The following is a 27,261-nucleotide window of genomic DNA, read 5'->3' as shown; positions in this document are numbered from 1 at the left end:
ATAATGCCTGCGAATGTACATAGTACGACTCAAAAGTCACAGCCTACGGTCACATCCATTACTACGTGGCCACTATGCTCTAAATCAAATTCCCCGACCACCAGTAACTTCGATGGTCTGTCCATTGACATAGCTGAAGAAAGGGCTGACAACACCAAGGATCGAGCCAGCAGCCTCGGTCGCTGTACCAGGACGGCCGAGGGGGATATCCTTGTACGCGGCATCCGGAGAACCCTTGCGATCTGCTATCTGGGCGCCCGGAATACCAAGAGCGACACGCTGGCCATCGGCTGTGGTGATGAAGGCCCCGGACTCTTTAGCTCGTGTCAAACGTGTATCGATATGTCCAAAGGCAATCGTGTTGGCACGTACACCGAACTAGATTGAGAGTTAGATATAACGCACGTCATGAGGTCCAGAGAAACAGGATGTCCGAGATCATGAACCATCTGTGTCTCCCTGAACAAGGCATGAGATGAACCTCACCTGTGGTCCCCATTCTTTGGCAATTGTCTTGGTCAAGCCTACAACGCCTGCTTTGGCCAAGCTGTAGTTTGCCTGACCAGCGTTTCCGTGTGTACCACTCGTGCTAGAGATATTGATAATATTTCTCTTCTCGCCATCCTTAACTCTGAAATAAGGTGCGGCCTGTCTGATCAGCCGGAAGGGAGCTGTACAGTGTACCGCAATGATGGTGTCCCACTGCTTGTCGGTGATCTTGTGGATGACACCATCCCATGTATACCCGGCATTGTTGACAATAATATGAATCTTGCCATTGCCAAACTCTGCAGCTTTCGATACCAAAACGGGGAAGTAGTTGGGATCCGTCACGTCGCCGGGTACTGAGATTGCTCGTCCTGGTAAGGCATCGTTGATGGACTTGGCTACCGCATCACCTTTCGCACTGTCTACGTCTGCGATAATGACTTTAGCACCTTCATTCGCAAAGAGGCGGGCGGTTTCTTCGCCGATGCCTTGTCCAGAGCCTGTGACCTATGGAGAAGCGACAAGGTTAGACCAAATGCGAGACTAGAGGAGTTCAGGATATCGAGAGTTCAGGGAGGCAACACGAAGAAATCGTGGTTGGTCTTGATTTGTGGTGACTTACAATAGCAACCTGCCCTGCGAGTAAGCCGGCAGGATAGTTTAGGTGTGAAGCAATCTGCTGGGCTCTTTGTGCCATCTCGATGTGGATATGATGCTCAAAATCGAATTTTGATAGAAATTCTCAGGCGACGAAATAATTATCAACGGTAAAGAAAATGAAGAAATGGTGAAGGATGGAAGCTTGGAATCTTTTTGGGTTGGATGAGGAGAGGAAGGCGCGATCGGCGAGGGGATTGTGAGTACCCCATCCAGCATCGTGCCGAGGCATCTCAGCCTTGCCGCCGACGTCGACTCAGCCGAAAAAAGCCGGGCCGCACTGGAGGACGGTTTCTTCCGGAAGACAAGGCTGCGAGGGTGTCTCTCTGGGTGCGAGGGTAGTTATCGTCAGGAAAGTTCTCTGGCTTCCTTATTAATGGCCGTGTCTTGACTACTATTATAAGATATAGCTCCTTGATAAATCAATAAAACCCGTCAATCGCCAGGTAAATTTATTACAAGGCAGCTCTGTCGCTTTCCAGCCCAAAAGCGCAAGCCATCCAGTCAGGAGAATTTGTTCAACGGCCCTTACTGCTGCGCTATTGACTGACGAAGCATGCGGATTGAGAGCCTATCCTGTAACCATCCAAGAGCTTTGAGGTGGTTCCGCCACTACCATGTTATTTCCCAACATTGGCACGCGACGAGACGCGACCGAACCATCCGTGATCTCAAAAATAGTCAAGAGAGTCTCGGAAGAGAATATCGAACATGTGGGTTGAAGCATGCGAAGAGACTTGTTGCGTGATCTCCGTTTCGTCGAGATCCGCACTTCAGCCCCCCCCGCAAAACCGGAAGCCTATCCTCCAAGGCAAAGTCTGGCAGCGAGGAATTCGGGCTTTCTTCCACCAATTCTTAGAAGCAAGATAATGTTTGCTATCGACCGGGTTTGTCACCAATGTAGGAAGCCTTCCGGGCTATCATGCAAATGGATTTGAGGCTATAATCCTCCGGGATGATACCGCTGCTCAATAGCTCTGTGATCCAATCTTCCATTTCCGGTTCTCGATAGCTGACTTCCATGATTCGGACTGCAATAGTCCGAGCCTTAGCGTTCCAAGGCCTACGCGAGTGAATATCGCTTAACTTCCTTCTCATTTCTCCCGCCCGCGATGGACTTCGAATATCCATCTTTGCAATCTGAAACGCTGAATCTGGGGCAAAAGAGGATGTCGCAGACACTCTGTGCTGCCTTGCAATAGCACAGATCTGATGTAAGTAATGCATGGCACTACGTCTCTCGCCTTTATCGGAATTGCTGTCACTCGTTCAAGACATAACATGTAAAGCGGTACGAGGCTTTGCTCTGACCTACTGGATCTGGACTGACAGGCCAGCGGGGTGGTCTGTAAACCATGTTTGGACGCGAATTCGGGAAAGGTTGACCTAGGAACAAATGCTGTAAATCTGTTGGATGTACTGTATCACATGGTCATCGAACGTTAACCAATATTCTGGAACCTTTCTGTGGTTTCATATCAGCCTGGGTTCTGTTGTCTTCGGCCTAAGTGTTGCTCTTGCGAGGCTGAGATATGTGAATGATCCTCTTCTTCTCTCAACCCAGCTAATCCTTGTTGAGGATACCAACTCGACGAATAGGCACCTCCTGACGGTCCAGATATATGTGCTGACTGACCACTACCCGCCCATTCTTGTTGCATTTCCATCTGTATCGGATGATATGTTGAATGTTCGCGCAGCTGTGCAGGTACAGACGAGGGTGAATTCCCCATGCTCATAGCTAAATATCCAGCATTTGTGGATGGTATATGTTGTATTTCGCCAGTAATCCGTCTTTCCAACGACGGGTAAGTATTAGTTCTGTATGCCTGCGAGAATCCGTGGGTCATTTCTTCGGATTCTCCGGTCGACATAGACCGAGTTGGACCAGATGGCTGGCTCCAGGTGTACCCATTGGCCGGACCGGCTGCATAGGAATATATATCTCCTTGGGATAATCCACTGCTGTGAGATGGTAGGGAGCTGGAAGCGAGCGGCGTGTGATATGGCGCCTGTAGAGGCTGACCATACTGCTGATAATACTGGGTATTTGTTGTGTCACTGGTAAATGTACGCGGTGAGTGACTTGGATAAGTCGAAGCCAGAAAATCATCCGACTGCGGTTGATGAATTTGATGCGAATCATATTGGGGGTGATACTGCATGCCTAACATTGACTTAGCTCGAACCTCTTGAGATCAGTGACTCTAATTTACCATGGCTGGAAAAAAACCTTGATCCTTGCTGATAATGGAAGCCTGGACTTTCTCTTCCTATGGGAGGAGTGCCTAGAACGCTTTCTCGGGGCTCAGGTTGATCATAAGAGTTGCTTCTGAGAAGGCCACCTGCGGGCGAAGAGGAGACCGAGGTATCCCCTTCATGAGAGATCCCTTCGGTGGGTTTTCGGTTTCGTTTTGGCCCTGGAGCTGGGCTCTGCTGATCAACAGGGAAGAAGTGACAATCTTTTTTCAATCTTATACAATTTTGACATCTGCCACTTTGATCCTCAAAAGCAGGAATGCACCGGATTTTCCTTCGACGACAATGGCCTGAATATTGTTAGGATGTAAGCTATGGAGACCAAGGACAAGGGTTCTGACCACATGCGACAGCTGTGCGATGGTATCCCAATTTATTCCTCTTTTTGTCACCAGGCGACAGTGGAGGCGCATCCGAGGACATGTTGTACGAGAGTGGTGAAGGACTATTCTGTCGAAGCAAACCCGGCATGTTCAGAGCTTCATGCCCTTCGAGTGCTGCAAGCTCGGGGCCTGATGGAACGTTTGTGATTCGATTCGTGCCTTTTTGGATTCCCCTCTTATTCTTCACGGGTATACTTGGAGATATAACGTGGCGGGCCCCGAGGATAGAGCAAAAGGTATCCTTTGCAATTAGTGCACCTCACAGTCTCAGGTTGAAGTCTATCACAGCTGGCGCCATTCGTCACAAACACTATCAGACATTGAGTGAACGAAACGATAGGCTTCCAGCCTTGACAATAAAACAGGCGAGGACGCCGCCACCCGGAATAGCGTAGATTCGGTCGAAACCGTAGTTGACAGTGGTCTGCTGCAAGGAAATACTTGCCGCCCGCGCTGGAAGGGTTCGCTTTTCGAGGACTGCGAGGCTGAAACCTTTCTCGAACGACGATGGCGTCGACGCAGGCGTTATGCGTACGTGTGAACGAAGGGGTGAATTCCGCCGAAATGTTGATTAGCGAGAGGGTTTTTGGAATAGAAAATGGCGACTATAGCAAGATGTCTTGTAAACAATATTATGTTGGAAGGAAGAATGTCCACGATCGTTCCAAGTGAGCAGGAGCGTAGATCAGGACTCGTTCTTACCCCGGAAGAAATCGAGCTCCAGGAAGAAGTCGGAAAAGAATTCACAAACCAGGTTCCAACTTCGTGCTCCTCACATACAGAATCTTTGGACGCCCAGAAATATTTCCGCGCAGCGATGAAACAAACCACACAGACAAGAAGCACTCTGGAAGCAGAATCCCAGCAGACTCCCAGATGGGATTGTTTTGTAGGGCAAAGCTAGACTTGCATGCTTCATCAAACTTTCGTGGGTCCAGTCTTGCCTAGCGAACTGGATGGTGGGCATACCACGACACTCAGATTAGTTCGACTAGTCTCGAGAGGACAGGGTCTGTCAATCGTTGCTACTAATGACCTTTTGAGGCTTACCGAGTGCCGATGCGAAATCCCATGGCGTGGGTCGAGCCCAGCTGGCAGGCCCTGAGGTTCGGGCCAAGTGCATAATGGTACGGGCACCCCTGTGAGGACTCATCCACTCTTGGTTGAATGCTGAGTCAAGAAGGTTTGGGGTCTCCACTGATGTATCAGCGATATGCAAAAGAGGCTTTCCCGCACTAATAGTAACTACACGTATCCGACTCAGAGGGGGGCCAGAATCCGACCACAGAGCAAGATGAGCATGGAGATCCATCTTCAGGTAGAGCCCGATATTACCTTTCTGGTCGGTACTAGGACGTCTTGGTCCATGTATTCAAGATACAGAGCTAAGCGATAAGTTTATTGGCGAGAAGATTCACGAATGGTGCGGTCTATAATCATGGAGGAAAGGCCCCCTACTTGTCCATTTAGAGGAAATGATAGTCAACAGCCAGAGAGCTGTTACGTAGCAAGCTTAGACAAACGAGTACGAAAAATACCAAGCAAAGAGGATCTGCAACTCTGACGGAAAACCAATCAGATGAGGGGAATGCTATGTTACGAGAAGGGGTATCGATTGATCAGAGAACACTCGTTCAAATACCATGGTGATTTAGCATTTATCGAGAGCAAGATGTGATCCGAGATGGTGGTGGGACCGCCGCGAAAGCTGGGGCTTGAAGAACAGGGACTTACCGGTGTCTAAATATTTAGTATGCTGGAACTTGAACAGCAATGTTGGTTCCTTCTCGTTAGTGCTTCCGAATGTGTAGGCAATCTATATTACGGCACCAAGCCCCGAAGCTGTGGCTTACAAGCCACGATATTCGACCAGGGCAGATTAGCTTACGATACCGGTTGTGACGGGATCGATGATCGTCGTGGCCGGCCATGCAATCAATGTCGTCCGAGAATCTAGGACCCTTTCCGTTGGACTTGGTATGCTTTATTGGGGATCCTAACCTAGAAACCTGGACACATACCTGAACAGGCTTTAGTTTATCAAAACTCCACTTTGCAGCTGACGACACATCACGATACTCAACTGAGTTGGGATTTCCGAAGTGGGCGTTCGGTGTCTGTTGCTGGAGAATTATTAACACTCGTACCGTGATGCAAGAAGCGCACCAGTAATGATATGCGTAGTGGGGCTGTATCCTGTCGAATAGAGACACTAGCACAACCAAAAAGACGAGACTTGAACCCAAGTTTCTTTTGTGGCAGGTGAGGGTTCAAGGGCACAAGAGAAAACCACTAAGATTTCTTAGTCACTGGGTAAAGCAAGAGTCCGGCGTCTAAACTGCGTGATCGTTTGGAAATGCAGACCATTGACTTTGGATACAAACTAGAGTGCTGAAAATTGTGGAGACACTAACAATGCGCACCGGCTTCGATCCAGCATACCGTGCCGAGCACTGGATCGGATTTTTCAGTCTCTTCTGAGGCTCGCGTTCGGGTGGATCATTGTCCAAGGCGCCAATTGAGATAGTCCTGACCATTCCAAGACAAGCAACTAAACAGAGTTCCTAAGTCGCACGAGTCAGAAGCGTTTAGAATGCTGGTGTGACTGGTCGCAACCTTCGCTAACTATTGGACGTTACGAGGACAGCGTTGAAGGTTGGCATCTCGTGAGGTCCGACTGGTTCTGGAACGCGAAAGTCGAGGGGTGGATGCTCGTGTTCACGAAACAGAAGAACGATCTGCAAGACTTCCCCCCAATGGGGCTTGTCAGGCACGATCCAGAGGAGGAGGCGATGTGGCGTTAGGAGCTCCAGCGCTGGTAGGAAGACGCAAGGCCGAAGGGGCCCATCTAGACCTAACGGAAGGGTGCTCCGAACCAGCCAGAGTCCCGACCTTTGGGTGTCAGGAGACTTTTGTCCGTGCTTGAAAAAAGTCATACTAATCGCTGTAACTAGCCCTGCTTCAACTTTTGGGGAGTGCCACATGGAAACGCGCCATCTCTCTGGGTACACTGTTCAGTGGTCCCAGCGGAAAAGGCTAGCTGGAAACCTAGAATATCACTTTGCGTTCCTAAGAAATGGTACTGCAACCTCCGTGCTTGCAGGGCAGAGGCCTTCTCACTAACCACAACCACTAAGCTGGATGATTTCTTGGACTCAGCCATGTGGCAGGTTCCAGGTCCCACGTGGGGCAAAGCCCGCGATAGCCATCCATGCTTGACGCCGGCAATTAAGACTGACTAATTGATGACTGACTAACTGTTACGAACACGGTGGACGCGTTAAGGACGCCGCAACAGAACCGTGGTTGAGGTTGAAATTTACCAGCCGCATTGTCGGTTGGTACTAGATAACCGCTTTGAACGTTGAGTTGTATCGGATCGGCTGTGGTATAATCGAAATCAGAGCCGGAAGCATTGCGAAATAGCGATGAACCCCTCATCACCCGGTATCGAGCTTGATCAATAGGACAAAATTCCCAGACTATGCGCCACCTCTTGCATTAAGCCACTCGTATCCACAAGTTACTAGGAAGCTAATAATAACTGGATATCATTCTCGCGAGATTCTTCTGCATGTTCTAGAGCAATCGAACTAGCACGGTTTTTTCATGATACTGCGTACGGATACGGAACAGACACTGCAATTAGCTACTTCCAGCATCTTGCTTAAACAAGCATCATGGACTGTAGCATACTTATGATCATACTGCCCTGAATCGAGCAAGCTTGGGTGTGCAAAGGTCCTTCGGACCGTGGCCTGTGGGCTAGTCTAGGGGAATTCTGCACTTATCGAAACCGTTCCTCTTGGATCTTCTCCGCTCACTATTGCGCCTTTTCTGAGAGCTACCACGAATGCTCCTGGGGGCCCATATGGGTAACTTATAGTCACTTTATGAACTTCAGTAACGCAGAAAGAACCACGCCCTAGTAATCAGACTCATGATGCGCCCATGTTCGCTCAAAGGAAACCTCTCCCTGCCCGATCATATTTTAAGTCGCCATTCACCCTCCCCACATGACTTGAGAGGTAGATCGCTGGCCTGGCCAAAATGCTCCGTTGTTTCAAACTACTGCAAGTTGCCTGCCAGCGGAGTACGAGTAAAGTGAGTGCTCAGAGCCTCATCGACCACGGCAACAACTGCAGATTCGAGGCAAAAGAACCTTCGTAAACATTAGTGTCCTTCCTGCAGGGAGCTTGCGTGGCTCAGCGTGTGGAAGAGGCTACGAGATGGGTGATCAGAGTCAATGAAGCATAGTTCTGCCGATCTGGTACTTCATATCTTGCTCTGATCGGTAGGCATCTGATCAAGGGCTGATGACGGCTATGCTATCTAGTGTTTCGTTGTGGCATGTGAGGTGGATGATGCTGTGTATCCATACAAAACTCTGTACTGAGTACTACACGAAGAGGTAACCAGTATCCTTGCTTCCAGGAATTTGAAAGCTGTCACAGACTTCGTCTTGGTGCTTGTAAGCATAATCCATGGATGCTGGTACTACGGGTTTATTTCTGTCTATGATGTTAATCGGAGAAAGGGTCTGCATCGGATTCAAAGAGTTGCACCTTCCCACTGCAGGCTTTGGGACTATCAGCATCCCAATGCGATAAGGCCTGTCGGGGAACTATAGCTGTGACAGGCTTGCCACCGACGGGGCCTAACCTAAAATCGACATTTCCTGGTCAGGATCCTCTTTCAGTTAGGTCCTCAGGTGGTGGTTGATTGCATTTCTCAATTCTGAGTATCCGCAACTTACTCGTAGACTCAGTTATAGTTCGGCATAATGTTTCCGTGAACTATGGATCAGCATTCAGAACGGTTTCAACGAGAGTGTCTTGGCCCTGGTCGTGACTACCTGCTCCAGAGATTCTCCGCTGTCGCCGTCTGTCGTATCCACTGGATTGTATGTCGTGTCTACCCAAGTACTCCGTAGATGACCACAATGCCACTTCCAGAGAGTAATAACGGGAGCCCAAGAAGGGGGCTCTGTTGTGCGTTGAGCTAATGTAGATTAGAGCTAGCACCGACCGCTCCAAGCAGCCCCCTGGCATTTCACCGGTACCAAGCTAATGAATTATTGGGCTTCTTGCGTTCATTATCCTTCATTCCAGGCATCAATTCCGAAGTCTATCACCAGCGGCATCATGCAAGACGCGGTCTTTGCTCGTCACCCAGTCACCTACCTAATGTAAGCTGCATCGCAGCCGAATGCAGGCCTTTACGCAATATAGATTCTCCAAATAGAAGCTGCTTCTTCACATCTATCAGTCAAACTGCGCGAGTCGCCCACGATCGGACTAAGCGCTGCTATTGATCTTCAATGATGCAGAACATTAATCATTTTTCAACTGCAGATCGTGTGTGGTTTCTGAAGCCGTCAAAGCTTCTGTTGGTGCGTGCTTTCGACCTGTGACCATCAAAATGCACGATCTACAAAACAATCGTCCTGGTAAACCATGACGTGCATTCAAGTTTGTCTACTTCTGCCGGTCTTGAGCCTTAACCAGTACGATCCACGGGACTCGTGAACTTACTTGGGAGGGGAAGGGGGGGGAGAGGCTGAGCCGAAGCATAGCCTATTGCAGAGTTCCCCCACAATTGGTGTCTTCAATGATGAAAACTACGTCGTATGCTTCTTGGATTCGGAGACGCCGACACCGTCTTTTACCACCGAGCGTGAGTTTAGATATCGTACGACTGAGCGTCCTAGACCACATGAAATAGCGTGCCTTGCACTTCATTCGCGAGAACGTACGAGTAGGAAAGCGTGCGCTCTCGGCTATTAGAGTTTGCACCTCCATTTTCGGGCTATCGTCTAGCTATCGAAAGATCTACAGGGCCGGATGGTGCGCCTCCGTTCAGCGAAAATCGGGCCCAGATTCGCCTTCGTTCTTAGTGGGCCATAGCGCACAGCAATGGCGATGACTCGCGGTCTGGATGATTCTTAAATGTATAGAAGGGACTGAGCGTGAAGTACCTGAAGATTGTTGCACCAATTCATCTCGACCATTCAGCAACACTTCACTGCCTCGATACGTCGAGCTGTTGATCCTTTGCACTCGTGGATTTGGATACCCAAGACACTCGTGATGGCAATGAGGGTTCTGCCCCTCAAGTGACATGGGTGGTGTCACTCTTCCAGCTCACAAACTTTGACTCTCGTCTAAGCAGTCCGCATATTATCCAGATCTGAAGATCAACTTGCGTATCAGTCTCAACAGGCTAAAGATTGCGCTGCCGCTGTCCATGGAGAGATCCATAAGCAATAGCCTGGATGTTTGTCGTGATTGAACTGACTCTCTACCAAGTCTAGATGATACATCATTCTTTCATATAGGGCTCAGAGTTTTCCTTTCTAGATACACGATTTTCTGGTGTACTATTGGCTCTAGCTGTATCCGGTGGAAAATTGAGAGACTGTCACCCAAGATCAGGTTGTGCAAGCGACGAGCATCCAGATGATTGAACAAATCAACCTTGGTAAGTTTCAGGGCGCCGCAAACAGAGGACATTCAAGTCATTTCTATAGACAGGACACAAGATTGTGGGATCCTCGCCACTTCGTGGTCAGATAGTTTGTTCTCCAATAATTCTACTCGCCAACAGGTGGTGAGACTTCGTTTTGCTTGCTGGGATTTCCAGTAACCCATGATTGCCCAGCCGCCAATTGGTCTTGCCCTGTTAACCGCCTGGCAGTCACAATATAATGCTCATTCTCAGGGAAAAGCAATTACTTAACTTCATTCGCAGTCTAGCTCACTTACTGGCCTCGTCTCCATAGAGCTGGAGGCAATCATGGAGCGGCAAGAATTGGGTGCGGATTAATTCTCCGCCTACAAACCACTGTCATCAGATCACACAAACTCGCCTCCCCGTTGTGGCGTTGCCATCAGATGGCAACCTCACTTTATCTTTGAAACAGCTCTGTGAAAGCCAGTCTAACTGCGTTGCGTCCCTAACGGCCCTAACGGTCGTCGATTTTTGGCAAGCAGTACCTAGCCCCTGTGTGAGTTGAGCTCTGAAGCCTAACTGGAAAGAACCATTACTTTTAGGAGTAGTGTTACGCAGCGGAATTATTTTCCGGCCTAATCTGAGTGACTGCATCTTGCAGGCATTCCTTGCTGATCTCGTCCACGTTCTTTCCTCTGAGGATTTCCCTCCATCTTTGATTATTATTGAGTATTCTCTCTGTCCTACTCTTTACATCTTTACGCTCGGATTGCCTGATGGTACTCCTTGATTGCCTGAAATGCTTCGTCATTGCCAGCGACACGCTGCATCCATCAACTCTATGTTGTGCCTCAACTCCCCCAATCTGTGCCACGGCTGGTGGAAACAGTTATCTCGCATATCATCTCAGTGAAAATCTCACGCTGCTTGAGACAATTGTCTTTGGACTTCCTCTTCGTCGACTCTGGCCTCAGTTCAGATCATGATTAGCATTGACAGCCCTCACACCGCACACATGACCAGAGAAGTGGGTACAACAACTTTTCGATCCCAAGACCAATAGTTCAACATTCAGGTCTTCATTGATTTGGTGGTGGTTGGAAGCCACTACGTGTGCCCCCCTTCTTATCGCGAGATACGGCCGCCAGTGTCCCTGGCCATGGTAACGTCTCGCTCGATTTCGGTACAGCATCGCTTTCCCAATTCGCATTCTCACGACCCTTTCTAGAATTATCCCTTCGCACCATGGACTCCTGATATTCATTATTCGATTCCCTCGACCTATAACCGTATCTCTGGCTCCATTGAGTCCTCGAATGGAGGTCGAGATTGCTCACGTCGGCGGACTCGACATGACCGAGATCCATCGTCCCATCATTGTCATGATGGAAAATATCAGGATCAAAGTCGCCGTCCAACAGAACCCTAAACCGTGGATCAAGACTATCTGGTACCAGGTCATGATTTGGAGCGACTCGTTCCCTTGCGTTCAAGGGTTTGTATTCTTGCTGACCAATTCCACCATCGACAGCAGGGTTGTCCGGTCTATCTGATGGTTGCATTTGTCTCACGGAATTTTCATTCATGGACCGATAATCGGAAGGTATATCGGGTGGATGATACGATCTCTCTGGCGCGCCGTCGGACTCGTCTGCGACTCTCTTCGACGCAGAACTACCGGCTCCTATTCGTTCCACAACTGGAGGCGTGAGCCCCAAACCACGAAGGATAGCGTCCGTGGAAACTTGACCACTACTCTCATCAGGTACTGTTCCGGGGAATCCCCGACCCTCCCTACAAGCCCAGTAAAGAGTTTGTAACGCTTCGTCGATGACTTCACGCATCTCCCAGTACCTACAAGAGATGTACTGATCAGATCACGAACATATAAGCCAAGGTCTCAAGTTTGCCGGGCGAAATTCGCAACGTAGCCCGTCTTTCAGTGCACTCACCAATCCCTCGCTTCTCTCCTTCTCCGAGCACTATACTCACAGACACTCTCACTTGACGTGCAGCCGAGGCATGGACTATTACCATCACACTAACGACCAGTTAGTGGGTTTGACTCACAACAGTGAGATCAAGAAGTTCTAGGCGAGTTATACCTTCGACTTTTTGAGCTTACAACGATCGCAAGCACGGCCTATTCTGATGCGAGTTTTTGGCTCTTCAGGAGTGTCCTGTTTTTGGGGAGACTTTCCCGGCAAGATTTCTTTGGTATTGGGCATCCTGAGTGACGAATCTTGGGCGCCGACTTGTTCAATGCTCTGTAACAGATGCAGCGAACAAGCAAGAGTGTTGACACCTATTGTTAGATGGAATTCTCAATGAAACAATTGAACAGGCTCTCAACAAGCGGACTTCATCGCTTTGTGGCCTGGGGATCGATGTCTCGACTTGTGGTAATGATCAGAGCCTCAAAACTTTGTGCCAGTTTCCTCCAGCCTCATAAATATTTGGAACTAGGTGCCGACCACTAGCAAGTCGTTGTGGAACAGTGAGAAGAATCGTCGACTCGAGCAATAGGTACGCAACGGGTTTGAGGAAGACAGGCTGTGCTTGTGAGGAGTACGCTGGATAAACGGCGTTTGTTGTGCACAAGTCAAACTTGGCGATCGCCTGCTCATTTACCAGAGCGCATCGGCGACAACGAATAAAGCGTTGCAATCGGTCAGGCGTGGGTCCAACCCCTCTCAAGGTTAGTAAGAAAGCCTTTTCAAACAGCGGTGGCGTTTCCAGATATCTTTTCGCATTAAATCATGCGATCTTGGAAATACGGGTATCGTTTTGAGCTAATATCGAAGGTAAACCTCACACAGGGACCCCTAGCTTGGTGTCTTGACATAAGCATAAGCCTTGTGCTTGGAGTCTGGTAGAATCATGAACCAGTGAAGATAATGAAATCTCCCTACAAAGGGGCATACTACACTACAGCGAAATGACATCCCGGAAACAACAGCCAGAACCAATCAACCATTACCGAGTCGTTCCTTCACCAACCTGACTTCTCTCAAACCCATCAGCAATCCGTACCGTGCGGTAACAAATTCCCCAATGCTTGTGAATAGTACATTCATTCTTCATCATATCAGAACCAAAAACTCATTGACTCAGCTCCGATATTGCGAACTCTGGCAGTGTTCTCGCGCAAGCATTGTTGATGACGCCCGATGTGCTTGGATCGCATACCGAATACCCAATGCAATGTGGTGTCTTTCAACACAGACCCTGAGCGTTGCCAGTGCCGAGATCTGCCACGTCTATCGTCCGAAGGGTATCCTTTGCATCTAATGATAAAATGCGTTCAATCTGCTTGGGTCTGAGAGGTCTCCTGCACGCTAGTGGTCTTCAGAGAAAAACAATTAGATGAGCAAGCCGGATGAAAGCTCCGGGCAGCAAGACCAGCACAGGAGATAAGTTCCGGTTAATGGCGTCTGGTTGAGCGACTGTGGATCATGTCCCTCAAACAACACCTTTCAGCGGTTCTGGAAATGGCTGATCGGAAGCCAACTCAACACTTCGCGCACCTGGTGTGGGAGGCATTAAATGCCGTCCTGTTTAAAGACTCCTCGCGGGGGCTTACGCCCGAAAACTGCAGCTAGAAGTCCCACGACCTGCCTAAATCGTCAACAGTTCAGATCTTGTTCCTTGCGCTCAAAATGCCTCTTTGAAGAGAAGCACAAGCACTATTCCTCGAGCCAAAGCCTTCCCCATCGACCGATCGATTCCCAACCTGCGATTCGAGCCCGTTATCTACTCACTTCAAGAAAGGAGTTCTCCAAAACAGCCATTTTCTTCGTTCCACAGTCCGCCTGCGAAGAAGAGTAATGTCAGAGGGACATAGTCGTTAGAACTCTCCTGGTCCTCTGGTGTCACCAAACCTCCTGGTCCACAGTCACTATTGGTCCGATCATCTACTCTTGAAACTGCAGGGGAATTCAAAAAGGAAGAGCTCTACCTGACATGTGTGTCGCGGACCGAGAGCCCAGGAGAAACCCTGATGGAAACAATTCGGACGGAGGACCGTCAAGAGCATTGATTGAAGACGAGTCGAGGAAAGGTCTGAGAGATACGAGCGTATGTAAGATCAAAGGAGAATTCTACTGCTCAACCTTGAGCCGACTTCACTGGTCGATACAATGGAACTTGTGACTCGAAAGTCTGGCGCATCGGATACCACTTCAGGCTGCAGGACTACCCAAACCAGCACACATAGGTAAGTGTCAGCTGAGATCCCCTTATCGTACACAACGGCAACAAAGTCACGTAGATTCGCAACCTGAACTCAATCAGCCCTGGATCGTGAGCTACAGATCACCTATACGATCCAAGACATGTCCCCCTAACGCCTACCTGTGGATTCTAAAATCCTGCACAGCTAGTGGCCCGCTATCTTTGACATCCTTCCTGTGGCAAATCCGGTGAGACAGCACATATATTTCCAGGAGCGTCGCATTCGAAGGCCACAGCATCGGAAACACCACTGACGAAGTCGCAGAGAAAGAGCCAAATCAACGTTCTGGGAAGCGATCCACATCGTCAAAGAGATCATACCAGAGGAACACGAGCGTGATCCTTTTCGTCACTTGCCAGATAGTCTAACTATCTCATCAGTGCCCCAAAAGTCTGCCTGTCCTCGTCAAATTAGAGACGGACGATGAGCGGCTCCACAGCCATGCACGTTTCCCCCCCCCCCTAGATCGGGTCCGCAATGGACAAACCCTGTTCAGTACACACGAGACATGACTTCAGTACATACAAGATATGACTTCAGTAAATACAAGACATGACGTCCTTCGGTACGGGGCGCAGCAAGTTTGGGGTAGAAAATGTTTCTAGGAACCGGTGTCTCCTTTTCGTTGCCAGTACTCATTGGGTGCTCAGACTATGAAGTCGATATGGAGACGAAGAGCTAGACGACACCATTGAACATCTTCAGCGCAAAAGTTGATCTGTATTCGTACTAAGCAAGGAACTCTAGTGTCGCACAGCACACAAAGAACAACCGGTGTCACGTCTCCAGCGTGACTAGCGACAGCAGGGCGAAAGATCCTAGACATTTCCATCCGTCCAATCACAACAACCTCTCTTTCCTGAATGAACGTGCAGTCATGCTCCACCTTGCCATTCCTTGACCCTCAGGACCATCAACACCATACCTTCCCTTCCCCAGCACGGCACCCTCAAGGATTTTCGCAATCCGCCATCCATCCAGATTCGAAATCGGCGCTTTGAACGGCACGAAGAACCAAATGGCAAAGGGCGGCAAGATGAAGAGCCACAGAATCACCGGCCAGAACATGTTCATCGCCCATCTCAGCTGATCGACATCCTGGCTGACCTGCTCAGGCACGGTTTTATGCACCGAAAGCAGCCAGATGTAGACGAACAGCACGAGGCGGACCGTAATGGCGTGCAACCAAAAGAGCAGGTAGAGAAAGAAAACTCGGACAGGTCGACGCTGTCGCAATGCTTTGACGAGCAGCATGAGGCCCGACGTGCTACCCAGGCGGTTCGTGTCGCTGCGGGGAGTGCCGGTGATGCCTTCGAGGCCAAGTGTCCAGATGACAAAGTTTTGAGATAGCGTGTAGCCGATCCCGAACAGGCTAAGGCCGAGCGAGTAGGTGAATCGTGCGACGGCGAAACCGTCTTTGTCGGCATAGTGTTGGTAGATGTACAAGAGAGACGGGAGGCCGATGATGATCAGTGTCCCCGTCAATGTTCCTTTGAGTTTCTTGCCGGCTTGAAGGCCTGGTCTGTGATCGAGGGCCAGGGAGGAGAAGTCTCTTGGTTGCAGTGCTGTGTCATCGAGCAATTGTGCGACTTGGTCGGCCGTGGCTACTGAGCCGTATGGCACGATGTCGAGGTAAGGACGGTATGCCGCGAGGATCACTTTTTCGTTCCACTTGTTGAAAAACAAGGACCATGGTGGGAGACCACTGAATGCAAGAGCAGCGAATATCGAGAAGATATGCAGCGCCAAGGGAACTGGAACCCAAGGTGTCCGGATCTGGGTGAGGAATAGTGCTGGGTTATTGGGGTTTCTTCCAATCTGAACCGTGAGTTGAAGAGAGGAGAATGCTGCTGCAGGACCCAATCTCAACAACATAGTGCTGACCAAGACTCCAAATTCTCTGCGAGATATCTTTCCCGTGACCAATCTCTTCAGGCAATCCACCATTTGGAAGTTAGCTGCGCGCAGATGGTGTCCCGATACATGGCCACGCAACGCATGGGCTTTGATCCTCCTATACACCCGATCGACAAGTGCTTCATTGAGTGTTGCAGCGATGGCGCTGAATCCCAATAACAGACCGAACGCTCCAGCAACAGTTTGTCCATCAATCCAGCCTGCATCGTTCTTCTTGGCCCTCGTAACGAAGATGAGGCTGGCCACTGATCCAGCAATCAATAGCCAGACAAGAACACAGAGCGTTATGGTAGCGCAATCGCATCGGCATTTCCTACTCGTATCTTTGTACTCTTGGATGCTTTTATCGAGTGAGCGAGGCTGTAGTGCCACCAGGGGTATATTGTCCGTGGTTGACGTCTTCCCTTGATAGGGATGGTGTGTCGTGGAATAATATGTTGATTTGGCATCTTGTGGTACGAATGGTTGGTACTGGTTAGGTTCGTGATTGTGCTCCCATGGGGGACCTCGTTCTTCCTGTAGAGGCCGATAACCATGCTGATGAGTGAATGCCTGCATATTGCGAAGGATGAGAAGAAGCGGATGGTCTTGCAGTCTACTAGACCCAGGATTGGCGTGGATTCATTATATAGAGGTCTTCACTTTGCTGGAAATAACGATTAGCCATGCTGTTACAGCGTTGGTCAACCTAATGCAAGTTTTGACCCAGGGTCATATTGCGTTGGTGGCAACCCCTGATACAAGCCACTCTCGATTAGGCAAACACTTCTGCCATTTGACCCACTGATTTTGCCGACGACGAAACTGGACCCAAAGGACCATGTGTCGATTGTGGCGATTCGCATTCAAACACTGCGATTTCGAAACAAACCAGTGCAATACTAGAATTGTATAGGGCTGGACTTCGTAGACAAGCATTCGGCCCCATCGGCCCGCGTGCATGCAGGCTTATGAAGCCATTGCGGCTCTAACGAACTTCGAAAAGGCGAAGACATCCAAAGGCTCAAACGCACAGTTGTCGCCTGAATTTGATTGAATGATGCAACTCACCCACCTAGTTTATTTATCTGCATGGGTACCTTTTGCCAAATCTGGACTGGTGCGGTCGGCTTGTTTCCAAGACACTGTTCTCGAAGCAATACTGGCAGATCCCAACATGAATGGGAGTGCTGGGGAAATGTATTTCTGACCAAGACACTCGGGATATACATAGTGGAACAGTGCCAGCCCCGGTTTCAAGGTCAGGGAGATGATAGGTTTGTGCATGGTGTACCGAAGGGGTTATAATAGTCATAAAGAGGTTATGGACAAGAAGGGTTTCTTAGACTCAAAGGACGGCTACGGTGGATCACTGGCACCAGCATGAAATGGCACCATCTCTGGTTTCGCCCACTGTGCTAGTCAGGTGACCGCGCGTAAGCCGAACTCATCCCGCTCGTCACTACACCCGTCAACAAACCCCAGTTGCAAGAAAGTGGCGAACAGCATTGACGCCTTGAAGAGGCGCAAGCCACCACAGATATGGGTATACCCGGGTATGAGTAGAGCACAAAGTTCGAAGACCAATTGACTGACATCTCTAGCATACTCAAAGAAATCGGCAAGGGAGAACGTGTAGCGCTTGCCAAGCTCGCCGTAGAACACTTCGAAAGATCACGTCGTCCATATCGAATCGCCATAGATGCAGCGATATGGAATTTTCAAAATCAAGCAGGTCAAGGTGGGAAGAACCCGGCCTTGAGGACTTTGTTTTATCGGCTCTTAAAGCTGCTCGCTCTACCCATCCAGCCAGTCTTTGTTTTTGATGGCAAAAACAAGCCTCTTACCAAGAGAGGTAAGACAGTTTCGAGGTACGGGACGTGTATCTCAAATGAGATGTCGAAGAAACTCATCGATGCCTTCCGCTTTCCTTGCCATACAGCACCGGGTGAGGCGGAAGCAGAGTGTGCCATGCTTCAAAGCTCTGGACTTGTTGATGCTGTAATGAGTCAAGATGTTGATGCTATCATGTTTGGTTCGACTGTGACACTCAGAGATTGGTCGAAAGAGTCTAAACATAACAAGACAGCAACTCATGTCAGTATCCTCGATCAAAATCGAGTCAAAGATATATCTGGACTGGATCCGGACGGGATGATTCTGGTTGCATTACTCAGTGGAGGCGACTACGATGAATCCGGAATTGCTGGTTTCGGTGTTGGTCTTGCATGTGAAGCTGCGCGAGCAGGTTTCGGTGAGGATTTGCTAAATCTTTGCCGGGCTGGTGATGAAGCTGGACTTGTTGAGTGGCGAGAACGACTTCAGTATGAACTTGAAAGCAACGAGAGTGGTCACTTCAGATCCAGGCACAAGACTGTCAAGATCCCTGAAACATTTCCAGAGAAACAAATACTGAGCTATTATATGAGTCCAGCAGTGAGCCCCCAGAACCAATTGCCGGCTTTGGAGAGTAAGTGGCGAACAGTTTGGGAAAGCAAAATTGATGTGAATGCTCTGAGGCAGTACGTGGCTGACACTTTTGACTGGTGCTACAAGCCCGGGGCATGGAAATTTGTGAGGGTTATGGCTCCTGCGCTTTTGGCGAATGATTTGATCTGTGGCTCGACCAGCGCCATCACATCGGCAAACCAGATCACTGAACGGCGGCGGCATTTCACAAGTGATGGGATCCTAGAGCTCAGAATAACTGTGGTTCCAACCGACATCGTTGCACTAGACCTGGAAGCCGAAGAAGACAGTCTGGAATATCTGGCAAGCGTCGTTGACGGAGAAGATGGAGAGCTCGGTGTAGATGCTACGGAGGGGGCTCCAGAAGGTAGTGTGCCCCCAAGTCCTTCAAAATCTCGCAAAACCCCGACCTGGAAACCGTACAGCGCAGAAAAAATGTGGGTAGCAGAAATCATTGTGATGAATGGTGCACGATCCCATGTCGAAGAATGGGACAAGATCCAGCAGGATATTGTGAATGCAAGGTTGAAGAGACCAACGACTCGTGCGAATCGGACACAGCAGCGTCCAGCCAAAGACACGTTGGTTGGTGGCATGCGCACAGGAGCCATACTAAGCTATACCATCTCGTCAACCCATTCCCACAAAGAGAGCCGCCAACTCGCAGAGATTTCCATGAACATCTCGGGTGACACCAAAAGTACAGTCAAAGGACCATCCAAGTTGGCAACACCCACGAAACAAAGGACCCGACGGCATGTCCTTGACACTTCTCCTAGCATGCAAAACTATTTCAAAAGTGTCAAGAATGTCTCGCCGAATCAGAGTGTACAAGAAGAGTCAGACCCTGTCGAAAAGCTCTCCCAGGAGTTTGAGGAAGTACTCGGGTTTAGTGACAGTCTTGTAGGCGAAAAACACTCCCGACCCTCGACTTCGAATTCTTCAGAGATTGCACAAAAGATCGCAACTAAGCCAACTAAAAAGCTTCGAAAAGAAAGAGGTAACGCTACTAGAACAACATCACCTCGTCCCACTATCTTAACACAGATATCGCCAGCAAAGCCCTCGACCAGGGCCGGCGCGGTATTCGGTGGACAAGACGCAGAGAGTGCAATTGTGATTGCCTCATCACCAGCCGATGCAGAAGCAACAATGGTTGAAGCGCGTGGCATGGAAGACAACCTAACCCATGATGAGATCACTAACCACATCACCCCAAGAACAGGTGATCGGAAAAAGCGGGTGCTCAAGACATCGAAATCCACAAGCACGGCGAACGGGAGCCCAGTGCGTGTTCGACGACCTATTGAAGAGTTTTTCGCCCCGTACATAGCCGCGGCGCAGCGAGAAAAGGCTGCTCGAGCACAGGCTGTCCACGTGGAAGACGATTCAACTCTTGGCCACTCCTTGGGCCCTACAGAACGAGGGACCGGTTTGTCAACAGCCCTTTCGCCCACGCATATCAACGTAACATCACGTTCAAGCCTCCCAGGGACCTGGAGGGAAGTCCCACACGACCCTGGTGCAGCGTCCCAGAATCTAGCGATGGCTGGCACGTCCGCATCGCGTTTGAGCATAATTGATTTGACCGAAATTTGAACGACGGTCATGGGAGCTTGACCTTCCAGAAGTCTTTGTTATCAAAAAAACTTCTGCTCCGAGTGATCTCCACAGCAGCCGCCTCGATGGTAGCGATTGCACTTGGTTTCTCAACACGGATCTTGGCGACAGTATGGTCATAATTCATGGTCACGATCTGTGCCACTGCAGTTGCCAGAGCCTCGACTGTCAAATATGAAGAGCCTTCAACACGCTACGAAAGATAGCGCGTCAGCATGATTAAATGAAGACATGATGCAACACTTACTGCAATGACTTCTTGGGCCATGTTATGCAGCTTCTCTGAATCCTCAGAATTATCCGCATTTGACGTCACTGGTCCGATGAATGGGACGCTGATGTCGAAGAATAATGATTGTTTATAAATCCTCTCATGTGGATTGACGCCGATGATGCAGTCGCAAGCTATTTCTTTGATAGTCATACTTAGACTAAAAGCCGGGAGATCCGATGAAGACCTGTCGAATTGCGAGCGATACAGAACACCAGCTCTTGACTGTAAGATTGCTTTTGGTAGCAAGATGTCGATGTCAAGAACTAGATAGTCGGTGACAAGCTCTGAAATCTGGGCGATGAGCATCTGGACTGTTGCAAACTGGGGGACCAAGGCCAAGCCAGCAGAGATTTTCTTATAGAGCTTTCCATAATCCATTGTCAAGCTCACGTCGTCCTTTGCCGCAGCAGCCTCGAAATTCGAGATAGGCTGAACCTCAAGGGAAATGAAGACTGGTTGAGGCTTGTTCCACCGCCGCCATGCATCCAGTCCCACAACCAGGTCGAACCTGAGGTTCTTCAAGATTACCTTGTCCATATCTGATGAACAAGCCAAGGTCTACGCCTGAATTTCATGAAAAGTGCAGATGGGTGACTCCAAGGCACTGACTGCTACAAACAGCCTGAGAAAGGACAATTCTGCCCCTCCACATTTTCCAACTTGAAGTGCGGAGATGGAGAAGCTTGGAGCACAGCACGTGACAGATCCGGGGCAATCTGGTGGCTGGTTTCAATCAGATTTATTTTGTGCATCTTTTCCTGGGTTTCTGGCTGACCAAGGCACGGGCCTTCTCCTTCGCCTCCACAATTCCACCGTCTGCGGCCTGGCCTCCTCGAAACGTCGACCTCACTTTCTTTTCTCACTTCAGTCCCCTTTCCTCTTACAGTCATCGTCACCAACATCACGATCACCATCGTCGCCAATTTTTATATTCTTCTATATCCCCTCTATTCCCAGTTGACTCATCGACAATCAATGGGTCGATCAGCCGCGACTGCCTCACATCACCAAAGTTCAACTCTCGAGTCCCTGCTTAGCCGCGCCTGCTTCACCTGCGCCGCTGCTTATTCTCGCTCACCCGTCCCATCCTCGTCCTACATGCAATCGGTGCAATCCTCATCTTCCCACATTTCAAACAAGGTGATTTGGCTACCGGTGCACGGTCCGTCCTGAAACGGGCGGACGGTAATAGGAAACATCGTCTACAATATCCATTAGTGCGCTCCCATAAGAGCGCCCACCGTGCAATATTATTCAACTGCACCACCAAGCACCGCCATCATGAGTGTCGGGACCACCTTAGCTGCCGTGACACAGACTCAGGACACACCCACCAGAGTCCCGTCTCAGCCTGACACTCTGACAGACCTCCAACTCCCAATGGGTGCAATCGACCTCACGAATGACTCTACTGAACCCGAGATCATTCCTTTTCGCACCAAGAGCCCTCCCACCACCCCGACCAAGGCGATTCCTCTCAGTGATCGAATGAATGGCTCTGTGTCAGACTTGGATCAGGGACGAGGAAGGCAAGAGGTCAAAGGGAGCGTTATCCTCTCCACCACCGCCGCAAAGAGGAAGAAGAAAAGACAAAACAAGACGAAGGCTGCCCAAGCTTTGAACACAGTTCGTGGCTTCAATGCCCTTGACTCGGGAGCAGAAGACTCCGATGCCTCGTATAGTGACAGCCCTCGCATTATGTCACCCATTCCGCGCTTCCCAGCCTTGGCAGGCGCCAGTCCTGGACTCAGACCCCAGTCTCCAGGGATCAGTAGTCTCAAAGCTCAATTGGACGCTCTCAATTCACGAAGTCAGAGCCGCGAAACCTCTCGGGTCAGAAACAACTTGGATTCTGAAGTCACAAGTAGCGCTGCTAGTGCCGGCTCAGATACTCCGGTTGAAGAGGCGACTGAGGATATGGTTAGCTACAATATCCATATCGATCAGGACTTTATCAGCCACTCTCTAGCTGATACCGACCCAAGCACTGGCTCTGTCTCAACGTTGGATGCCGATCAGCGAGCAAGCTCAATAATAGTGCGAAAGATGGCGGCATCAGATTTCACTCCCATTCGCTGTCTTGGTGATGGTGCATTCGGAACTGTGCTACTTGTGCGTCAGAATGCTACCGGTCGGCTTTTTGCCCAGAAGCAATTGACAAAGGCGTTTCTAAAGATCCACAAGAAAAGAATTGAATCCACAAAATCGGAGCGATCTATTCTGGAACTCGTCAATCGTCACCCTTTCATTGTCAATCTCTACTATGCATTCCAAGATCATGAGAAACTCTATCTCATTCTGCAGTATGCTTCGGGTGGAGAACTCTTTCGACACCTTGAAATGGAAAAGTTCTTTTCCGAGGAAGTTGCTGCATTTTATATCGCAGAGATCGTCTTGGCATTGGACTATCTGCACAACACTGTCGGTGTCATATATCGTGACCTGAAGCCAGAGAATTGTCTCTTGGATGCCGAAGGGCATTTGCTACTCACAGATTTCGGTCTAAGCAAGGTTGCCATTCAAGATGCAAGTACTCCGGGAGGAAGTCGCTGCAACAGCTTGGGAGTCGGAACAATTGAGTACATGGCGCCCGAGATCATTCGAGGTTCTGATGAATCCGACTGGGGTCCGGGGTATGGTAAGGCATGTGATTGGTGGTCACTTGGTGCCATGGCTTGTGACTTAATGACCGGAAAGCCGCCCTTCGGCGGTGGGAACTGGACAAAGATACAGCAAAACATTATGCACCAGAAACTCAGTCTCCCATACTTTCTGTCACCAGATGCCAAAGATCTTCTCACTAGGTTGTTGCGCAAGGAGCCAAGAAAGCGCCTTGGGGTTGGACCGAACGACATCAACATTATCAAGAAGCACCGCTTTTTTAGGAAAATCGACTGGAAGAAGCTTGAGGCAAGAGAACTCGATCCTCCGATAGTACCGCTGGTTACCAATCCAGAGTTGGCAGAGAACTTTTCTAAAGACTTTACCGGTCGATCCTTGGACACCTTAACACGGCGTCACAGCAGAACATTGAGCAAATCGGATCCTTTTGGGGGCTTCAGCTATGTGGCGAGCCACAGCTTACTCGAGGAGTCCATGTTGTCGGAATTGGATGAGGCTATCATAGATGAGTAGAACCGAAGCGGGTGGTCAACTCACCGGGGCATACAAAAGACGTTTCATACAGCATACAGCGAGCAACAGTAACATACACACGACTAGATTTACGGACATTTATTTGGCTACGTTGAGTCACGCGTATTGTTTGACGCGCCGAACTCAAAGGTACCTGCCTGTTACGCAGCCGATAGATATGAGACACTTGGAGCAAGACCTTTAGAGTATAGTATATCAAAGACTCATTGCTTTCACTCCTGCCTGTTCCTTCCAATCTCGTGAACCTCGAGTCGGGCCCTCAATTGTGAAGGATTTCACACCTCATCATTACCATTACTTCATTTTGCCAAGCCACAACCGCCTTCTCATCGCACCCACTCGCGAATTGTTACCTCATCACACAGCCCTTCCTAAATGCCTGCCAAATCCCGCCCAAAAAAACAAGCCGCCAAAAATGCCAAAAACTTTCCACTTCGAGACCCCAAAGTATCCCTTTCAGGCTACAATATGGATCTGGAAGATGGCTGAGAACCCCCCCCCCCCCCCTTTCAGGTTTCTTTCCGTTTGGTGACTTCATGGCCGAGTAGTGTCGAACAGCCAACCTTCACAGGTGAAAGAAGATGTGGAAAGCTGGTGTTGTCTTGACCGCTCGGCGAAAGGGCAGGCCCGGACCTCAGATTGACTTGCTTTTGCGTGTCAGGCTGAGGTGGGTTGGTGACCGAATTTCTGGGACCGAAAGATATATGGCGGAATGGTGAGAAATGAATTTGGTGGTGAGTTGCTAGTGAATATCTGGGGGGTTGCGCTGCACTGGCACGATGACCTGGAGGAGTGTCGGGGTAGGCTGTGGGTTTTTAGCCTGGATGCGACCTACCCTAGGAACATATCGCCCACTTCCCTATAACTGCCTCCTCACTACTCTATGGGAACTACTGGAATTGACTTGATCGTTAAAAGGCTTCACGATCTACATTTCACCACAAGGCTGAGGTGCGAGGGTATTCGAAGTCCACAACCACTTAAGGTCACGGGATATCGTGTTGCCTAGCCTAGCTCGACGCGACTTGTGACGCGACTGCCAAGACTTTTGTTGCCAAATCATCTGCCGTACCTCATTTTAGCCCCCTCCTGCCTGTCACTCAGCCTGCTTACCGACATGGGGCTTCTCAAACGTCGTTCCTCCCTGTTGATCAACCTGGGATATAATTCATTCCACTATCCTCTCGTTTTGATGGTCACATCAATCTCACACACCTTTCACCTCATTTGATTTTCCACAATTTTGACCAGAATGGCTACCGAAACCCAACAGCCCACTCTCCGGATCACAGATCTCGAATTGGAGATCGTCTCAGAGATCTTCCACTATGTCAACGATGAATCTCCAAGAACTCTTTCATCTTTAGCCCTGGTCAACAGTTACTTTCACTCGGCTGTAAAATTAGTCAAGTACCACCGCACCAGTATCAACTGGTCCGATGACCAGAGCACCTGGTTTGTCGCACGCAAGAAATTTGTTCCCGCTCAGCCTAACCAGCCCGCATCTTTCAAGCTTCTCCAGTCCAACGTTAGTTGCAAAGATCCCGTACTTCTCAAGCGGGTCCGAGTGTTGACAGTCGAGTCTCGCACACATGATTTGTGGGAGTGGAAATTCCTTCCAGAAGCTGATAGGGAACTCATCGACATCTTGAGTAAAGCTGCAAATATCAAGGTACTGATATGGAAGTGGGTCGTGGCACCTTCAGCGGGTATCGTCGAAGCCCTAGAGAAATATCATCCCAAAGCGCAGCTGAGAATCTCTCGTATCAACGTTCCTCAGATCGCACACGATGGAGATACAGTACGAGCTGAGCTCGCAGCAAAGGCATTGAGGAAGGCAACCTGCCTACAGACCTTTGCAGTGAGGAGATATGGAACGGATGATGTCTTGAGCACTTTCGACTACAGACTCATTATCTCTCAAGCACCTAACTTGGAGTATGTCTCCCTCATAGGTGAACACCGCGAACCTGAATCAGGGGATGTTCCGCGGAAACCAAAGCATTCCAAACTTCGACATCTGACATTGGATGGTTGGGAATTGTCACAAGCTACGGTCGAATACTGGTCAAAATATGTTGATTGTGCATCGCTTGTGAGTTTCAAGTGCAGCCGTGGGGCTCTCTCGTCCTCATATTTTGAGTGTGCAGCGAATCTTCTTCCCAGTCTCGAGCATGTCAGCCTAAATTTGTCACCACATACATGTCCGCCAGAAACTGCTGCAGCAGTGCAGAGATATATTGCCAACTGCGCACCTCTTACAAAGTTGAGTCTTTGGTCATGGATGGGCAAGGTCTCCTTGCAAACGATTTTGGACCATCACGGACGCTCATTGGTCTCGTTGCAACTCCATGAGCGTGAAGAAATGATGGACCCATCAGGGCCGAAAGTCATGTCTTTAGAAGATCTTCGCTCAATTAGGACAAACTGTCCTAATCTCAAGTCGCTGACTTTTGACCTCAAGCGCAAATCAAAGAAACCCAGCGTCAATGATTATCTGCCAATCCTGGAAGAGATAGTCAAAATGAACTTGGACACTTTGGAGATCTACCTCGACAGTGGTTTGCCTTTCTTGTCGGTAGTGAATAGGTTCACTCAATTTCCTGAAGACGAGGCTGAAGATGACGAGGACTACGAAGATGACGAAGAATATGACGAGGATGACGAGGATGACAATGAAGAAAGGACTCTAAACAAGAACAAAAACAAAGAGAAAGATACCAACTTCACCACAAGAGCCGTAATATACGAAAAGTGTGATGCCATGGCTCGGAATTCCTGCGGCGGGGCTTTTGACTCTAGGGAGCTGGATTCCCTTCCAGACACAAAATACGTGCTGAATTCGTACTTCTGGGATCGCGACCCTGAATCTGACAAAGAGGTCAGCTTCCACCCTCCGACATCGGCTGACGATATCTCTACCTTTACAGGTGAAATGTGGAAATTCATCTATGGAGCAAGAGTGATTGGCCCAAGGACGCTAGATCTCAAATTTGGAGAGTGGGAGAGAAAATCCATGCCCAATCTATCTAGCCTGGATGATGGCGCCGCTTACAGGGATATCCGTGTTTGGACTCGCGCAAGACCTCATGAGAGAGACGACAAAGCAGGTCAATGTTTTGCTGAAATGAAGTGTTGTGGTGGGAAACATTGGAAGAAATGGACGACTAGCTGACGAAGAGTCTTGAGGGCTTGTGGCTGCTTCTTCCCAACGGCTCTTCTATGATTCATTGGGAGAATGCGCTGGGTGCTGAATTGATAAGTCTCATGACCAGTTTGGATTCACATCTCACACGACATGGCTAGCAAACGATTGACATAGATGGATACCTTATCAATTCTCGTGTCCTTGCAAAGATACGCCATCAGACGAA

The 27,261-nt window shown here is 49.4% G+C and overlaps 7 protein-coding genes across 7 annotated transcripts; 3 read left to right on the top strand and 4 right to left on the bottom strand.

Annotated features, from left to right (window-relative positions):
- Window positions 1-84: 84 nt before the first annotated feature.
- On the bottom strand, window positions 85-1,186 carry LTR84_010397 (uncharacterized protein; the record flags this gene model as incomplete). Its single annotated transcript, XM_064853934.1, has 3 exons — window positions 85-378; window positions 487-996; window positions 1,112-1,186. 3 exons carry the CDS (start codon window positions 1,184-1,186, stop codon window positions 85-87), a joined length of 879 nt encoding a protein of 292 aa, XP_064700509.1.
- Window positions 1,187-11,317: 10,131 nt separating this feature from the next.
- On the bottom strand, window positions 11,318-12,082 carry LTR84_010396 (uncharacterized protein; the record flags this gene model as incomplete). Its single annotated transcript, XM_064853933.1, has 1 exon — window positions 11,318-12,082. The coding sequence occupies one exon, from the start codon at window positions 12,080-12,082 to the stop codon at window positions 11,318-11,320; it is 765 nt and encodes a 254-aa protein (XP_064700508.1).
- Window positions 12,083-15,312: 3,230 nt separating this feature from the next.
- On the bottom strand, window positions 15,313-16,947 carry LTR84_010395 (uncharacterized protein; the record flags this gene model as incomplete). The annotated part of the gene is made up of 1 exon (XM_064853932.1): window positions 15,313-16,947. The coding sequence occupies one exon, from the start codon at window positions 16,945-16,947 to the stop codon at window positions 15,313-15,315; it is 1,635 nt and encodes a 544-aa protein (XP_064700507.1).
- A 963-nt stretch (window positions 16,948-17,910) lies between these two features.
- On the top strand, window positions 17,911-20,436 carry LTR84_010394 (uncharacterized protein; the record flags this gene model as incomplete). Its single annotated transcript, XM_064853931.1, has 2 exons — window positions 17,911-17,924; window positions 17,973-20,436. The coding sequence occupies 2 exons, from the start codon at window positions 17,911-17,913 to the stop codon at window positions 20,434-20,436; spliced, it is 2,478 nt and encodes an 825-aa protein (XP_064700506.1).
- Window positions 20,437-20,443: 7 nt separating this feature from the next.
- On the bottom strand, window positions 20,444-21,268 carry LTR84_010393 (uncharacterized protein; the record flags this gene model as incomplete). The annotated part of the gene is made up of 2 exons (XM_064853930.1): window positions 20,444-20,650; window positions 20,705-21,268. The coding sequence occupies 2 exons, from the start codon at window positions 21,266-21,268 to the stop codon at window positions 20,444-20,446; spliced, it is 771 nt and encodes a 256-aa protein (XP_064700505.1).
- A 744-nt stretch (window positions 21,269-22,012) lies between these two features.
- Window positions 22,013-23,866, top strand: LTR84_010392 (uncharacterized protein; the record flags this gene model as incomplete). The annotated part of the gene is made up of 1 exon (XM_064853929.1): window positions 22,013-23,866. One exon carries the CDS (start codon window positions 22,013-22,015, stop codon window positions 23,864-23,866), a length of 1,854 nt encoding a protein of 617 aa, XP_064700504.1.
- Window positions 23,867-25,139: 1,273 nt separating this feature from the next.
- LTR84_010391 (uncharacterized protein) lies at window positions 25,140-27,062 on the top strand (the record flags this gene model as incomplete). Its single annotated transcript, XM_064853928.1, has 1 exon — window positions 25,140-27,062. The coding sequence occupies one exon, from the start codon at window positions 25,140-25,142 to the stop codon at window positions 27,060-27,062; it is 1,923 nt and encodes a 640-aa protein (XP_064700503.1).
- Window positions 27,063-27,261: the final 199 nt, after the last annotated feature.

The sequence above is a fragment of the Exophiala bonariae genome, assembly GCF_035927105.1.
Source record: "Exophiala bonariae strain CCFEE 5792 chromosome Unknown scaffold_42, whole genome shotgun sequence".
NCBI lineage: Eukaryota > Fungi > Ascomycota > Eurotiomycetes > Chaetothyriales > Herpotrichiellaceae > Exophiala > Exophiala bonariae.
The sequence above is the reverse complement of the archived record's forward strand: the minus strand, read 5'-3'. Positions and strand labels throughout refer to the sequence as shown.